The 17,626-nt window shown below is 41.6% G+C and overlaps 1 protein-coding gene and 1 long non-coding RNA gene across 2 annotated transcripts in view; one reads left to right on the top strand and one right to left on the bottom strand.

Moving 5' to 3' along the window:
• LOC109626124 (uncharacterized) overlaps positions 1 to 17,626 on the top strand; it is a 66,311-nt gene that overhangs the window by 37,843 nt on the left and 10,842 nt on the right. The gene's annotated exons all lie outside the window — the stretch shown is intronic.
• fgf10a (fibroblast growth factor 10a) lies at positions 680 to 17,192 on the bottom strand. The gene is made up of 3 exons (XM_020081805.2): positions 15,937 to 17,192; positions 3,440 to 3,543; positions 680 to 1,553 (listed from the first exon to the last, which is right to left on the bottom strand). The coding sequence occupies exons 1-3, from the start codon at positions 16,385 to 16,387 to the stop codon at positions 1,353 to 1,355; spliced, it is 756 nt and encodes a 251-aa protein (XP_019937364.1). The 5' UTR covers positions 16,388 to 17,192; the 3' UTR covers positions 680 to 1,352.

The raw sequence follows: 17,626 nt of genomic DNA, 5'->3' as shown, positions 1-17,626 counted from the left end.
TTGAGAAAAAGCTTGTATGGTCTTCATCAGCAGATGGTATTTGCTTAGTTTGCCCAGACGGAGCTAACGACATTAAATGATGAATTCCATGTGGCCGAAAGCTTTGGGAAAAGGCTTATTTTAAATGGACCTTGAGTTAAGATTTTAACTTCCATAATTGTCTTCTACACCTTCCCACTCTCTACAAAATACTCCTCAAATTTGAATCCAGTATCTCTCCCTCATTAAATGTTCATTTAATCATTATAAGACACCTACATGTAATCTGCACTGCTTTGTTCAATGAGCTCCAGTATAGCATCAAAACAGGATCTGCTCCAGGTGATTGGAAACATTTTGCATCTTTAAGCAATATGTGTTTGTTTCTATATCTCTGCACCACCAATATATTTTGTTTCACTTTCTCTCCAGAGTTTGGACGAAAGCGCGAGTATGTCAAATAGTGCTGGGATGGATTATTATGAGAAGTGTAAATAACTTTTTTTGGTGCATTTTGTATCTGTGGCAGAACAAATTAGAATACGGCAGACTGCCAGTCTAGATAACTAATTGGAAATCCTGCTCTTACGTGACAAGTAAGGATAATTAGCCGTTGCGGAGGTACATGCTCTCAGAGCGCCCCTCTAAATATCAGTTTCAAAAGATTCAAACGCAGTCAAACAAGTTAAAGACAAATATGTAATTTTTTAAAATATTTATTCAGGTTTAAATGATTAGTATTCAAAAAGAGAAGCATAAATGGTAAAAAAAGACAAGACTTTGTCCTTTTTGTGTGTTTGATTTTTTTGTTAAATATTACACATAATAAATAAATTTAAAGGAAAACCATGATAGCGTTGCTGTGGTGGTGCTTTCTTGACTCAATCCTTTCAGCTCTGCCATTTTCTTCTTCCCCTCCTTTCTTGTCTTTTCTTCTCCTTTTCCATCAGTCAGTGCTCCATCACTACTTCCTCTTCTTTCCTCTTTCTGCTCCTCTCTTGCATCTTTGCCTCCTGTCATATCATTTTCATCTCTTCCCCAGTCAAGCGCTTCACAAATACACAAATCTAGAAATGTGAGTTACTTAATCACATTTTGGCACAGAAGTCATTTTCTTTTCATATTTTCTACTGTGCCTATGTACTTTATAACTTAAAACAGAAAATAATATATACATTGTATAGCAATATATTTTATTTCTTTCTTTAAAAATAGAAATGTCTTTATCCAACAGAGATAAATGTCTCTAGGTTTCCATTCTTGTCCTCCTCAGTGCATCATTAAGATCCCATTCAGATCTGTCCAATAAAGCCACCACTATAACTCCAGATGAGTCCAGTACCCTACAGTCTGCAGAGTTCTCCCACGTCCAATCACCGTGGTTGTACCACGATGGGCAGGAAGTGAGTGGCTGTGTTTTTCCTCCGCGTCTTCCTCCCCTTCATTGGCTTTCCGTTGGCGTTCAGTCCCACAAACATGTGCTTCTTCTTGTTGCGCCACTCTGACGAAGCGTAGGTGTTGTACTTGTTCTCCTCAATGCGTTCAATCAGACGACAGTCTGGACCAAAGTCCCTCTGTGGAGGAGAAACACGGGAGACATGAAAAACAGAGCAGAGAAACTAAAGATAACAGATCTGTCTGGAATGGCAATGCCAAATATTTATCAGACAGTGTTTGTAAAAACACATGATCTGTTTTTAAAACAGGAGGCTTAGTTACATCTGTGGTTTCTTATTTGTTAAACACCACATTAACATTTTGGTTCACTGAATTGAAAGCGAATAATCTTGTTTTTGTAACGGAGCCACAGTGTTCTTAATATTTTCTTCTCCTATATCCACGTGTTGTTGTGAGTTCTTCTTGATCTTTACATTTCATTAACACTGTCCCAAATTCACCAAGAAATTGGTAATCATTTATGGGAAAGTTAGATATTTTCATGCTCACTAATGTTTATTGTATTGTTCTTCATCTTGTGATACAACGACAATATCCAGTTGATGTTTAACTTCAACAAATTGCCCAGACATTGCTTCAGACCAGTATCCAGTGTGATGAATGGGACAGGGCCAGAGAGGTTACCGTGCGATGCGATGTCTCAAAGGTTTCAGGCTCGATGCCAACAATGAGCATCATGATTGTAAGCTTTACCACAGTGACCACCCACTGGTACGTGAGGAGAAAATGATCTGAGAGTCAGTTCACTCAAAGCTGCAGTGGTGCTTAAGGCGAATATCGTATAAACAGCGAGTTAACTGTATGCAGTTGATATTCATAAGTAAAATTGTACTTTTCCTGTTCGCCTGCACACACACACACACACACACACACACACACACACACACACACACACACACACACTATAAGTCTCTTTCTCTCTCTGGCCACAGCTGTTCAAATTGGTTCCAGAAGTAAAACTGAATGTTCCCGAAGCAAAATGAGAATATTTCACAGACACTGTGCAGCCTTTAACTAACACTGGTGCTCGGTACGACCAACATGTGTGAGCTGGCTGCCTCTCAATTATAGTGATTAGTAAAGCAGATAAAAAAAAAAAAAATTTATTTATTACATCAAATCATTAAAAATGATAATGCAGAGAGAGTAACGGGTGTTTAATGTAAAACATCTTTACATCTAACAGACTTACACCTTTTAAAATGCAATGTAAATCCCAGATTACGCAGTAAATATTCTTCACTGTTAATAACTTTGAGAGTTTTGTGAATCAAAGTGAATCAAAGTGAATCATGGTAAAAACCTAAATCCAGTCATAATCCTTTGTGTCACATACTTATCTATCTGGCGATATAATGAAACAATGATTTCATTTGATTACCACTGGATAAAGAAGTTACTGTGTAAAACCATCAAGTGAAATCGAACGCCGGCCCTTCACCGCCACGCTACTGTGGTTTGTGTTGCACCGAGCAGAAGACGTCATGGGAATTCAGTTTCAGGCCATGCAACAGAATGCCTCTTTTTCTTTCTTTTTCTACCGTGTGTCATTTCATCTGTGGTGTGGCCCAAGAGAGACATGCTGAAAGTTTGGGTCTTTTCAAAGCAAGGTAAAGAGGAGGGGGAGGAAACGGAGGGATGAGAGACTGAGATGAAGAAAAGGAGAGAGAAAGAGAGTGATAGAAAATGGATGAAACAAGGGCTGCTCTCCCCAGAGGGACTGAAGCAGAATAGAGAAACTGAAGGATTGTGTTTCCTGTTGCTGAATGGGGAGGAAAGGTAGGTAGCAGAGAGGAGAGCTCACACTGACTAACTGCGGTTCCTATTTCTGGAATAGAGTCTTGCAGCCATTGTTTTAAAAAGCATTGAGGAGAAGCTGCAGAGTGAAAACTGTCCTATGCTACAAGACTAACAGCAGATGATTTCAATAGTAATGTGAGTGTTCTTGTGAAAAGTAGAGAAGATTGTGGAAGTATCAGATAGAAGACAAACTGGGACTCACCGCTCCGTATAGCACTCCCTTCTTGCTGATTGCCAGGTAGTGGTTACTGCTGAGGCCCCTGATGGCCACCACTCCCACATCCACTGACTTGATCTCCAAAATACCTTAAAGAAGGGGACAGAGATAAAAAACATGTCAAAATGTTGTGTTGATCAGTTCCGCTGATACTTTTACATTCATGTATGTAGTTTTCTTTCTGATCTGTTGGCATTTTTATTATCTTATACCAAGATATATTTAGGGTCCACGAGGGAAGCACAAAAATTTTTATCAAAAGGATTCCATTAAACGTTTCTTGCAAGAAAACCCTGCCAGTTTAGAATGTGCAAAAACTTAACGTGGAATATGAAGTTTTACATTTGCATGCGTCACAATTAATTGCATTTCATAATTTTGCAAAATGGCTTAAAACCCCTTTAATCCTGCAGCTGAAACCTACACTTTCTTCCTCACAAGTGAACCCCAGTCCTGTCTACCCCTTTTCTTCACTGTGTGACTGTCAGACCTCAGACTGGCCTCTTGCCCCCTGTTCATTTGCTGGTTAGCTTGTGGGCTGCATGCCCTGGGACCGAGGTGTAAGCCAGGAAAAAAAAATTCTCCGCTCTATGTTTGTTTTTTCTGACCAGGGGAGCTGCAGGCAGGCACACGGACAGGACGGAGAGAGGCTTTTTGGCTGCCAGATTGGCAAGAGGTCAAGGCATCCGTATCAGTTTTCAAGCCTGAACCAATTACTAGTTTAAGCTGTGGTCGCCGGCTCTTTCTTCTCTCATCCTAAAGTCAGTTACACCAAGCCATAAAACTATCAGGGGTTTTGAGAGGATTAGCTAAAGGGGCCAGAGGGAAGTGGGGCCTGGTTGCAGGAATAGTCAGAAGGATAAAGTGAGAAATGGAGACAGTTTACACAGAGTATCGCTCAAGATTTTCCTAGACAGTTTCCTATTGGAGTAATGAGGGATGGACAACTTAGAAAACCACAAACACATAGTGGAAGGTTTACCGAGAATAGCTGCAGGTGGACACAGCTCAGGCTCATGGATAAGATGTTATGGAAGAAACAGTGGATCAGGAAGAGCTTAGAAATGATAGACCAAGGAAATTACCCTCACTTTGTTGTTTAAGCTTCAGATCTCATATAAATCCTACCTGCTATGCCCCTTCCCTGCCCTCACTCCCACTCACTCATCCTCAGAAAGCCCTGGTGTGATTTTTTTTATGATGGTCAGAGCGATGAAGGAGTGAAGGTTGAGAAGGTTAAGACATGTGAGAGTCTGCTGTGATTTACAGCTGTGAATCTTCATCCTGAAGCTCTTTACCTCTCACCAGCGTCCCAGTGCTTCTTCTCATTTCTTTGCAAGTGTATTGAGAAACAGTTTTGCATTTAATTTGAAACATATGAAAGCACTTATAATTATTTTAATGTTTTGCAGTGACAAACAATCTTCCAATCTTCTTTTCGTTTAATGAACCTCTAAAATTCAAGAACATTTCTGTAGCTCACAGTGCATCATGTTGGCTTGTGATGTTGAGTGCATTACTCACAGAGACATGTACCGCAGGGCAAAACTGATCAATCAGATCCAAAGCGGTCCATCTCCCTTTGCCACAGTCGACATTTGATCAAAATAAGATCTGTCTGTGCTGCGCTAACGGCCGCTCCACCTGTTCCAACCGTTTTCCCTCCTCCCGTTTGATGTGGTTTGTCAAAAACCAAAAGCGCAGGGCTCTTTTATGGCCCCTTTACCAGTTACAAGAAGCAGCCTGTCTGCCTGCCAGTTAAAAGGCCAGGCTGCAACAAAAGGCTTAGATTGCGGCAACAGAGTTTATGGCGAGTGGGATGGAGAGAAACAGCACCCTGCCTTGTGTCACTGCAGATACACACACATCAGGACGCAGACGCACACACATACTAACAGTTAAGTCTCTGGCACTCTGCAGAAAACTTTTTAAAACTACTTTTTAATCCAACAGCTTTCCTTATCAATAAATTGAGTCTGTTACATATTTGTCTTTTTTCACAAAAAAGGAATGCTATTTGTTTTCCTTCATCCCCCTCCGCCCTGGATCTCAGCCCCAGCATATTTATTATGAATTTATGTTCGCGCATGCAAAGAGAAAAGCTTTTATGACCCAACACTGAAGCACAAATGGCACACGGTCCTTTTCTGCTATCAACATATTTTAAGAAACTACCAAGGGCAAACACCTGTGTGTAACAATTCAATAACTTTAGTGAAAACGGGCCAAAAGAGTCTTTTTCCATTCAAACTCAAACCAGAACACTGACAGAGCTCAGAGTTCATATAAACACAGTCTGGCCTCCCAACTGTAAGAAACTGTTCATTAACCACTTCATAAAGACCACTACGTTGTTTACTTGGTTTGTTATGGAACTCCACTGTGACTCGTATCCATAATGTACATGGAAATCTGCCATTTCAACTCAGAAATACAACAGTTTATGATCTATGGCTTTTATGGATCATAGTAGTGGCTTTATTGGATGATAGTGTTGTGGTTGTTGCTGTAGCTTATGCTCCTCATGTATTGTTCGTCTGATTTTGTCGTCGGGCTTGTTTTGCTACTTGTTTCGGTTTCGTTTCACACAAAAATCTTTAAAACCAAAATGCACCACTAGAAACCGCAGGAGGAATGTTCACTCTGCTTTATGGTTGGATGCATTTGGGAAAGGAACAAGAACAAAGATACAGGAGGAGGGGTCTGTGTAGAGTGCGCCGCAAACCGGGCTCTGCAGTTTAGCATGAAGGTGCTATTGCTCTACAGGGAGCTGCGACCGTTTGCATCCACCACCACATCCCACAAGATTACTGTGTTCACTACTGCCCAAACATATTGTGCCAAGGCAAGGTAGTGGTCACCTCCATCTGCTCAGTTCACTACACATCAGTCATTTAGAGATATGCTATACTATTTAATTGATTTATGTCCCTTTACAATTGTGCAATACTTACTATAACAAGAAAACTATGGAAGGAACGCAAATAATCAGTAATTTGAATTGGATGTGCTTTTCCCCAATACCACTGAAAACTAGAGGGGTGCTCTCCACCAAGGCCAATGCATCTCATCCATGTTTTTTTGGACCCACTCAGAAATTTAATAGGTTACCACTCAATGAAATTTAATTAACTCGGTTGAGTAGTTTTGGAGTAATCCTGCTGACAGACAAATGGCAATGAAAACAGAACCTGCTTGACGGAGGTAATAAAGTAATTGCTGAGGAAACCATAGAAGAACTAAAACATAAAAAGTCTAGTTCAGTATTTGTGCTCTGACACTTTTTGACACAAACTGCCTTTGTACATCTTTCAAGTGCAACAAACAAGTTGATGTTAAATCAAATGTTTAGTTTGGAGGCAAATGGACATGATGAGAAGTGGCTGGCTTTGTTACTAAAATTATTTCCCCAACTACTTCACACAGAGGTACACACATTCACATGCATCAACGTAAAAACATGTTCACAGATACACACACACACACACAGAGGAACATACACAGCCCCCCCCCCCCCTGTCATCTCCCAGCTAGCCCCTTTGGAAACACGGTCCGTGAGACTCCAGCTGAACCTAAAGGTTAAAAGAGGTTGTGAAAATGTTTCCACTGTTCATCCAGGGGCTTTTTTGAAGATTATACTGCGGTTGTTCACATTGTGACCTCGACGCTGTGACCAGCTGTGAGTGGGTCTACTGTTGGCCTGCAGACCCGGTGAGGTCTCGCTCTGTATTGTGTAATATTGTCACTTGTGGACTAGTTTGTGTCATGAACTCCGATTCCTCAGCGACATGGTTTATGGTTCTTTTATTCTACGTCCCAAGCGGAGATATTTGGACGCTCCCTTGAATTTCCTGTTTTTCGACCGCCACCAATTCTCTTTCTTTTTAATGTGAAAAATAAATGCGATATTCAAGACATAATATTCATAAAGCACAAGTAGCCTTCTTATGTATTGTTTTTAAGATTTAATGTCTGATTTGCATCGGTTGAGGTCTGAACGTGAAGATCAGTTTTCTCTTGGAAACCATGGCAACAGAGTGACTGACGACGTGTTGAATTCACTGTGACATGAGAGTTTCTGTGCACACAACCGCCGAAGTCCATGCCAGTAAAATAATCAATAAAATAAATAAAAGATACAAAAGAAGAATAGAGGAATTCAAAAAACCAAAACCACCAATGTGTTTAAATCAGATATAAAGTGAAAATATTAAACTATTCTTTTTTGACCAACAACAAAAGAAAGTGAACCATCGCAAAAAAGTCCTTATTTAAAACAAATAAGTCTTCATGGCTGCTGCGTTTAAGGCCACATGTGGTTTTGAAAGGATTAAACTCTTTCCTTTACATTTTGTTTTTGTCTTTGAGTTTGGTTGAATATTTCCGGCTCTTTATGAAGTCTGAGAGAGAACAAACACTTCTTGCTTGTGCAGTTTTCTTGGTGAGTGCTGGTGAAGATATGGGGTTAGAGTAGAAACTGCTGTATATCATGAGTTCTGAGGAGTGTTGAGGTATTGGTTTAGACTTGATGTGGTTGACAACAGTATCATCCTGTGTTAAGTGGCCACATCAAAGCCCATGTGGACGACTGAAGCCGAGAAAACACAGGCCTGTTTCTGATTTTAACACAAAATATTTTTGGTAAAGTGATTGATTTTTCCGAAATTTCTTTTGTATTTATTACATTTCGGGTTTTATAAATCACATCAAGTATATAAAGGAGTGTTTTTGTGAACTTCATTGACTGTGTTTCTTCTCAAGTAGATTTTCCATTAATATTTGACATGTACTTGTTTAGCTTATTCTTGCCCCCATAATGGTTTTATTTCCTCTCCTGACAGGAGCACTCACATCACTGTCTCCCTCAGAAATAGCCATAACCGCACAGTGTTCAGGCTGTGTGTTATTTCGGAACTGGCTTGAGGTTCCCTAAGAAAAACAAACCCAGAATATCCTGGAATCAAACAAAACAGATCACCTGAGTAGTTAAAATACCGGAGGTCTAGCCAGCAGATAGCGTTAAGTTTAGTCTGCGTGGCTCATCATTCCAGTCCACATAATTTGAGCTCACTTTTCCGAGCGCCGCGAGACCGCAGCGAGTTATGTCACATGCGTTTGTGAGCAGCTGGGAGGAAACCAACAGAAATTCACAGTGAAGTTAATGGTGATTTGACCGAAAGGAGAAAACAAAACATAACCACCTGAGGTATTGTGATTCCTTTCACCCAGTTGACTTTGTAACATGATAAAGTGGCAAAGCTGCCAGTTTCTGTCAAAACATTTCACTGGCCTGACACAGCGGGAGTTCTGTTTGCAGTCAAAGTGCTGTGATGGTTGTCTGCAATTTACACATTTTTCATTTACTCCTCAGCTCCCAGTGCAATGTTTCCCAACTGTTGTGGTCTGCATTGTTGGCTCTGGACTCCCAGCTTCAGAAATGTTGTTATTTTACACCACAAACATTATGCACAGACGAGCATAAATATTATTCAGATAGTCTCATGCAGCTTTTTCTCTGTATAGCTATTGTCTCTTCTCACATGTGCATTATGTCCGTACACACACGCACAGGCACACACACACACACACACACACACACAGAGTAATTAGCTGGCATTCCTGCCTTCTCTGTTCAAATGGCCAGACAGGCCCAGATGCCTCTCTGAACTCTACTCTGAGCTCTCAGCTTTACCTTTGATGACTCCATTAAGAGCCTCACTTTCGTGTGTGTGTGTGTGTGTGTGTAGTAGGGTTAGGGGTGAGTGAGAGAGTATAGGGCTATAGCAGGAATATGAGGTGTGTGTATTTGGTAGGGGGCTTTTCTTGAAGCACATGGTGTCTATATGGCGGCAGCCCTGGATGTTATCTTTCACAGATGCTATTCTTCAGCCCCTGCTGTTTTACTGGCCATGAATTCTGCCTGTTCACATGCACCAGGCTAACACCAAAATGACACTTTCAGTATTAGGCTTCCATTGCATTTCACAGCACAGTTACTGGCCGAGAAAAGCTACATTCAAGGCTTGATGTTTTTAGTTTGAGAGAATAACTTATTATTATATTTTTGATGAATCGGTCTAATCAAATAAAGAATATGGTGAGCAATGCTTGTTGCAGCAATAAATCCTCACCTGGATATACAATTTGCATGCATCAGGAAGTTGTTTTCTTTTCTTCTGCAAGAGGTCTCTGTTAAGCTCAATTCACAGTTTATAGGGTGGTTTGATGGGCTGCTGGAAAAGCTTAACAGGGAGAAAACAGAAACTTCTCATTACGCTAAGTAAAGTGATTAAACTACTAAATATTTCTTGAATGTCCTCTGACATGATGCAACATCACATCAGAGGCCATTGAGATGAGTTCCCTTCTGACACGACAAATACCACTTCTTAACTTTTCTTTCACTTGTCCTTCAGTGTTTACTCCAAAGTGAACATTGCTGTGATTCAGTTCTGCAGTTCATTGTGGGACGTGATGACTTGTTATTTAGACAGCAACAACTGCTGGATTACTGTGAAGACATCTCTGAGATGAGCCAGGAACTGAGCTGAATGTGCAACATGTTTGGATTCAAACAGATGAAACTTCTCCGTATCAAAGATATGAACTCTGCTGGCATGTAAAGCTTCATGAGTCTGTGCTTCCAGACAGTTCATGGAAATGATGATTTGCACCAAAGCTTGATAGTTGTTTGGAAAGCGGGATTATTACTGAGAAGACGTATGTAACATAACACAAAGAAGGAAAAAGGCCGTCCATCAAAACATAGATGTCTGAGTTAGGATTGTGGACAGTAATCGACTCTCGATGTTTGGAGCCATTTTCTTTTCAGAGAACTTGGAAGCTCCAACGTAGAGGAGGATGTTACAGAAACATGATTTTGTTTAAGGTGGTGCCGGACTGGTGGGGTTTTTGGCCACGCTACCTTCCTCTGCCTACAGAAATCTGGCTCATGTTTCAGTCATGTTGTAGCTGACACATTTATGGACAGGGGAGTGAATTGATGGGAAAATATCAGGCTGGGATGTCAGGAAACATGTAAACAGTGATGGAAAAATGAGACGGATCCTGTCATTGTCCTCAGTGACTCCTGGCACAAGCACAGAGCTTTCAAAAGCAATAAAAAAAGTATCTTCAATAAATATCTTGAAGGGAACGTGTGTTTTTCTGATTGGTTTCTGCTCTGCATGTGTCCCTGAGCACTTCCAAAGCATCAACCCCAAAGCTCAACGCTGCATGTGAAACATGGTGCTGACGAGGGAGGACGGGAAGGAAAGAAGTCGTATAAGATGTTTTTGATACATCTACATGATGCACTTTCATGCTGTAACTCGAAAACAACTTGGTGACATTTAAAATGGCAACAATCTGAAGATTCAATAGAAAGTCTGGTTTTGTCAATGAAATCATTGCATTTTAGTGTCAAAACAAATCCATGTGGAGGCCGTTGATGACTATTTCAACTAGAAACATTGTGCAAAATTTGAGGATTTCTTTTTTTACTCAGAGATTTGCCAGATAGTTTATTGCATAACAACTCAAGTTAGAGCCTTTGAAAGTCTCAAAAGTTTTAGATTACGTCTATGTTGTTGTTGTAAGATAATTGTATTATCCATTTCAGAGTGTACCCAGCACCTCATCAAACTGAGCATTTCAGACTCAAGGCAGATTGTGCAATAACCTTTTGTAAAGTGCCATTAAACTCCCAGTAAATACCAAGAAATCGCTAATTTATCCTTATTTCTTTGAAAGTTTATAAATTAATGATCAATGCTCATCGTCAGTCGATGTCTTATTTACAGTAATATCAAATTGCTTTTCTTATGTAAGATAATCATTATTATGTAATTTGGTTTCCGCAGGTCACAGACAGTGTTTGCTCAGTAGATTCCAGTAAAAGGAGTCATGGATGAGAACTGACATGATTTGATCCAGACTCCTGCTGCAGTTTATTAACAGAGCATCACTATGAGGAGTGTTGTACGTAACCAAATATATTTTTATCTGAATTCATCAGTGCTGCTCATCCTTACATTCGGATTACAGCTTATAAAATGAACTATTTCTGTTTACAACTTGGGGATCTAAGACTACCTCCTGTTTCTTCAGCAATAAGCAAAATCAATGTTAAAGGGAAGAGATCAAGCAGAGGAGGGCAGTGTGTAGGTAGTGTATGTTTATCGTGTTTACTCTGCATCTTCAGGGGGCCTTGAAGAGTGGCTCAGTTTTTCCTGAACTAGCTTGTGCAATGACATTTGCGCACCACATTTATTTATGGCCGTAGAAGAAGGGGGAGTCCATGAAGATGTCAGAGTAACTTTGAATGAAAAGCAATGCTGACACTAACCTCTGGTGCATCCAATACCTCCTCATAACTCTCTTTTATGGGCCACACTGTTACCTTTTCCCACGAGAACGTTAAACATGCTCATCAAGAAAGAAAAACACCAGAAGATACTACGAGAGAGAAAAAAAGGGGGAAGAAAAATTTCAAGGAGATAAATTGAAGGAAAATGTTTTTATTTTGTTTTAAACTTGCTAAGGTCATTGGAAGTTTATGGCGGCAGAGGAAAAAGATGAAGAGGTGGTTCAGAAGACAATGTTTGAGTCTACATGCATTAAAAACAACAGATTCAACCATTTTTTTGTCATTTGGATTGTAACTAAACTACAAAATAGAAGAAATGCCTTATTTTGTCTTACTTCAAGATGCTGACACACGCTATTTGATCCAGACAGAATTATTTTAGAAGGAGGATGAAACTATCTAACTGATCTTGCAGATTTATTTCTTTTGTATGAGAAAATAAAGACTTTCAGGACTCATAAATAGGTAGAAATTCTTGTTAAGATGGAGAATTTGTTCTGTAAGAGAACATCTTTCTTCCTCGTTGAAAATTGAAATGCACTGTATTGGACTAGCACACCAAACTTGTTAAGAATGTAAAATTTGTAGCCCCTGACATTACATAGCTAGCAGCGGCTGCTGAGTAACCGAGCAGCTAAAAGTGATGCACTGTGTAAGGCGATGACCTTTCCATTAACAAATCTTCCTGACTTGGGTCAATAGGTAGAGGTCAAACCAGAGGCGGTAGATGTGTGTATTTAGCCCGGACATGAAAAAGCTGCCCTAAATCAAAATAACGTCCCATGCATTAGACTGTCCATAAATTCTGGAGCGTGAGATTCATTCATGTCAGTGGGTAATGTGTCCACTGTGATTCATGTCAACAATAAGTATGTGTGGCAGATTTTACAGTCTGGGTGGCCACAGTGAGAATCAAAGCTCAGACTTAAGTCAAGTTGGCACCATTTAGTAATAAATGAACTGTGGTCCAACTGCAAACACATGTACACTTGCTTTATTTGTGTATTTGTAGCCACAGTGTAACGGTCTGTGGACAACGTGGACATAATGAAACAAGGACAGTTGTGTTGATCAATGGCAGCATCGGTACTAACCACATGACGGCCCATGCAGTGGGGTTATGAAGGACTTATGATGCGACATGGACAGATGGGCACTGATCATAAGAACTAATAGACAAACACTGACGCGCACTGGTGAGCTCACATTCACACCACCTAAACCCTGAGTGACGTATTGCCCCCAGCTTTGACAAGATGATTAGAAAGGCTCGGCTGTGGAGGAGAGCCTCGACCCTGGAGCTGCACCTAAAACTTCTTCATCACCTCTGACACCATCTAATGACACTCATTTGCAATCTGACCTCCTGAACATTACCAGACTACTAGACCATGACAACCACACTAACAACTGCTCCCACACTTTATTTTTCCAGTTTAATGCTTTCCTTAAAGGAGTGGTCCATTTCTGACAATGAGCTCCAGGGGTCAAATTCCAGATATGCAACACGTGAGTTGACTATGACACATTGGTGCAATTTCAGCACCCTGTGTTATGAGGGTAGATAATGTGATTTAGTATGTGATGGATTTTAGACTACAATATCTTAAAACTTTGTCTCTGAGAAGCACATAAAGACCAGAAGCCTGCATCGTATTGCCGATAAGTCTGTGCAGCTTTGAAACATTTGTTTTAATTCACTTTTAATCCTACACAAAAATGAATTCTCATAATTTGTAGCATAAAAAGTACCTTGAAGATGTAGATATGCACATTACATCACAAAGCTCCTGAGCAGGGTCATGTGGAAAAAAAAAGCCATAATGTCTAGTATGTCAAATGCCACATTGTCGTTCTCAGTTCGGGGAGGAGAATTGAATTATGTTCTGAAGGGTACAACTTGTTCTGTGCAGATTTTAAAGCACATGCAAAATATCAGAAGGTGGGGCATTAGATACAAACTCCTATACATGCAAAGTCCCTGCACAGATGCAAACACACTGCAGTGTAGAGTGTGGCGTTGTGCACTCACACACATGATTTAATCATTATTTCACCACAGCCAAAGCAGCACGTTTCCACCCATCGTCTGTTAATCTGAAACATGTTTTACATCTGCACTTGCTATCAGGTAGATGCCGCTTAAAACTCTAGAGAGTTTTTACCCATTTCCCACAACAATCGAGTGACAAGAGTTGTTGAAATTGATGGATTGTGCTTCTAATGCCATGACCTGATGCCATTATAGTTGGTGACTGGTTGCACTCTAATGGTTGAACTCTATGTGTGTAAGTGTGTGTGTGCATGTTTCTGTGTGTGTGTGTGTGTGTGTGTGTGTGTGTGTGTGTGTGTGTGTGTGTGTGTGTGTGTGTGTGTGTGTGTCAGAGAGGACTGCAGGCAAAGGGAGGGAGGAAGAGACGCTAATTGAAATTCCTTCAGCCATGTCTGGCAGAGCCTTGGTGTCTGAGTGGCACATACACACACACACACACACAAATGCACACGCACACACATATTCACACTGGCCCTGGCCCTAATAAAAGTGGGCTTTGCCATATGGAGGCCATGTGCAAGACTGGCCTCTCTGTGCTCAAGCGTGTGTGTGCGAGTGTGTGAGCGCTCAGCAGGAGAGGCTTGTACAGCTCCACAGACCCACAGACACATGCATTCAAACTAACGACATGTGTATGAAGGTGTGCGAGCGATAAAGATCTTCACATGCGGTTAGCCTCTCAGAGACGCATGCATGACACGCTGTTACAGATTCTAACACACGCAGTGGACGTAATTCAGCACTGGCCTGTTGTATTCATCTTAAAGAGATTAGTTTGTGTATTGGACGTCACCCATTTGATTCTGTTAACTGTCAGGAAAACTCTGGTCAGGTAAATGTGGGAGTAATGTTCTGCTCTCCCTCAGCAACTACTGTCAATGTGGCCTCAGGCGAAGCAGCTATTCTGAGCTGCTTTGAGGCCAGAAGACTGTGGTAGCCCTGGAGAACTTCCAGATGTGTTTAACTAGAAGATAAAGACGTGGACTTCAGAATGAACATCTGATTTTCTGTTCTGGATCAGTCATAAGTGATTATAATGGCCCTTACTAGTTCTTAAAAGTATTTTTATTTGCTAGTGTACAGATGTGTTGAAGTTTGCATGCAATCATAAAGCAAGCATTGTGTTACAGTTCAGTTTCAAACCATAGCATTTATCACAATTATGTTTGTTAAAAATGTCTGTTGTAAAATATTGTGCAAAATGTGTGCATATTGCGTTCATCCAGTCATATTCTTTCAGCAGTTAACATATTCCGAGAGTTGTGTGTGAGTGGTAACTGTGTGAATGTGAGGCTGAGTGGTGCTGACAAAAGAGCATGTGTGCTTAGTGACCCTTCTAAGGATAAATAGAAGTTAAAATCATAATTCACAACCCGCAAAATGCACAACCAGAAGAGTGAGCAGGTTATTACTTTACATCTGAGTCTGTATAACCTCATACTTAGCATATGCCCACTACTATTATCGCTGCAGCTATGAGTTAGTCTACTTGTCATTCTCCCCGGGGGACTGGCAATAGCTGTGCTTCAGATATTTCCCCAAAGAGGGAGAACTGACTTTGGACAATTTCTAATTGGTTCCAGTGGATCATCTTTTATTTATCTGCTTGGCTTACTCATTTTGTTTTCTCCTCTCCTCTCTCTCCCACTCTCCTACTGTCATGCTGTCTTTTCTTACACTCTGTAGTCTGGCAAATATGCCTGCCTGTACACATGGCAAGAAGGCTGAGAAGCACGCAGATCTGTTATTTGTTCTTTTGCCCAGTCACCTGTCTTCATGTACATGGTTGCTTAGGAGTGGAAAACAGAAACATCGCTTTGCCCATACAAACACACTAGACCTAATGGGAGACAGCCAGTGCATCTTCTTCCATATTGTTCTCATTGACAGATTTTGGGCATAAAGATTTTAGTAAAGTGAACCTTCTTTGCATTCAGTCAAATAAATCAAACGTCTAAGAAGAAAAATGGCTCGAGTGAAAGAACAGTTTCCTCATGAGTTGCCGTTTAAAATGTAAATTATAAATAAAGCACATTCAAGATAAAAACAAATCTCTCTTACTGTAGGGATCGTCCTCGCTTTTGGTGCCATTAACCGTCCCTTTCCTGTCAATGCGAAGGAAGAATTTCTGGTAGGAGAACAGTTTCCTCTGGCGCACGTCTCCTTGTAGATGGTTGTAGCTGCTCCGCACGTGGCGTCCGACAACCGTCGCAGAGGACGATGATACATTGGTTGCCCGTGGCAACCTCGCAGAAGATGCATGCACAGGAGCGGGTGATGAGGGAGGTGGCGGGTGAGGGATGAAGATGTGAGGAGGAGTCCCTCCCGGTGCATTGTGGTTCCTGTCCGGGTTTGATCGTGATGATAGAGCGGACAGCGGCGAGGATGAGGAGGGTCCGAGCAGGAGAAGCAGGAGAAGGAAGGTGAGGGGGAGGAGGAGTGAAGGTCTGCAGCAGGGGCAGGAGGAGAACCAGGCGACCGGTGCACCTTGTGTCACTGTCCATCTACACATGGTAGTGGAGCTGGGAGAGCTGTGGAGGTGCTCAGGGGCTGGGGCATGCTGAGCTGGGTTCAGGGAGAGGGAACAAGAGTGGGAGAAACTCCCCCGGCCCACCGACTACACCTCCTCTGTCTGGGGACCCACAACCTGACAGGGACTGTGGCTGTAGAACGTCTGGTTTGAAGATTGATCAGTGATTCTCTGAAGCAGATGCAGAGTTGTCAGTAATGCTGGTGATGGGGAAGCCCTCAGTGCTGTGGCTGCTGAAGTCCCCGGTGCTGTTTATTCCTCAGGATTGCGTCAACATCCATAACTCAGATCACCTCGCAACGGGAACAACCGGGGGCTTCTCGCCTTCTCCTCCTTAGACTGCCACTTCTTGCTCCTGGTCGCTCACACACACTAAAAATCCCTTTTTTTTTTCTCAAGTTTCACTCTCACATCCAAAGACACTCAGAGTGTGAATATCAGTTCATTCATATATATGCTATTAAAAATCTACTCCACACACATGTCCGTTCATCTCCTTCAGTCCAGGGAGAATAACAAGAAGGCGGAGGAGTTCTGGGTACAAGATGCCAAAGTGTGGACTACAAATTGAATAAATAAAAACATGAAGTCAAAAAAAAATTCTGCTTCTCATAAAATGTTCAGAGAAATCCATGCACTAAAAAAAAAGAGTCACAAAATCCAGACTTTCTTCTCTTCTTTTCTGTCTCTGTCTCTTTGTGCCTCTTGTATTGTCGGAGCTGGTTTGAAGTCACTTGAGTGTGTAACTGAGCCCGGGACCTCTCGTCTTTCTGCCCTCTCTTGTTGTGCGTCTGTCAGTGAGTGGAGCTCCCTGTCTCTCCTCTCTACCTCGGAGTCTGAGCGCTGGAGCAGTGCGTTGCCTCTCTTCTTTCCTCCTGTGTGTGGCTCCCTCTCCTCTGGCCCCCCCTCTTTCCGTTGCCTCTCCCTCTCTCCTATCTCTATCAGCCGCGCTCTCCCTGGTTATCTGGAGTTTCTCTGAGGTGACTGAATCTTGTCTTTCCTTTCACCTTATTTATCTGCTGCAGTTCGCCAGATGTCATCTCTTAGTGTAATTGGATGTCTGTGAAAACCACTTGGCTTTGAAGAGCTGTGTGCGTGCATGTGTGTCTGCACATGTACATGTGTGTGTGTATGTGTGTGTGTGTGTGTGTGGGGGGGGGGTCTGTCCCACCCCCATTTTCTCTTTCCCTCCCTCTCCCTCATTTCTCTGTCTCCTCCCCT

This window comes from Paralichthys olivaceus, chromosome 18 (assembly GCF_024713975.1).
Source record: "Paralichthys olivaceus isolate ysfri-2021 chromosome 18, ASM2471397v2, whole genome shotgun sequence".
NCBI classification, from domain to species: domain Eukaryota; kingdom Metazoa; phylum Chordata; class Actinopteri; order Pleuronectiformes; family Paralichthyidae; genus Paralichthys; species Paralichthys olivaceus.
Note: the sequence above shows the minus strand (reverse complement) of the source record. Positions and strands in the feature narration are given on the sequence as shown.

Excerpts from the sequence above, each read along its gene's own strand:
- fgf10a (XM_020081805.2), bottom strand. The coding sequence starts at position 16,387 with ATGTGTAGATGGACAGTGACACAAGGTGCACCGGTCGCCTGGTTCTCC. Across the intron at positions 3,544-15,936 it reads AAGCGAGGACGATCCCTACA|GTATTTTGGAGATCAAGTCA; the intron begins GTAAGAGAGATT and ends CCCTTCTTTAAG. Across the intron at positions 1,554-3,439 it reads AGGGAGTGCTATACGGAGCG|AGGGACTTTGGTCCAGACTG; the intron begins GTGAGTCCCAGT and ends TCTCCTCCACAG.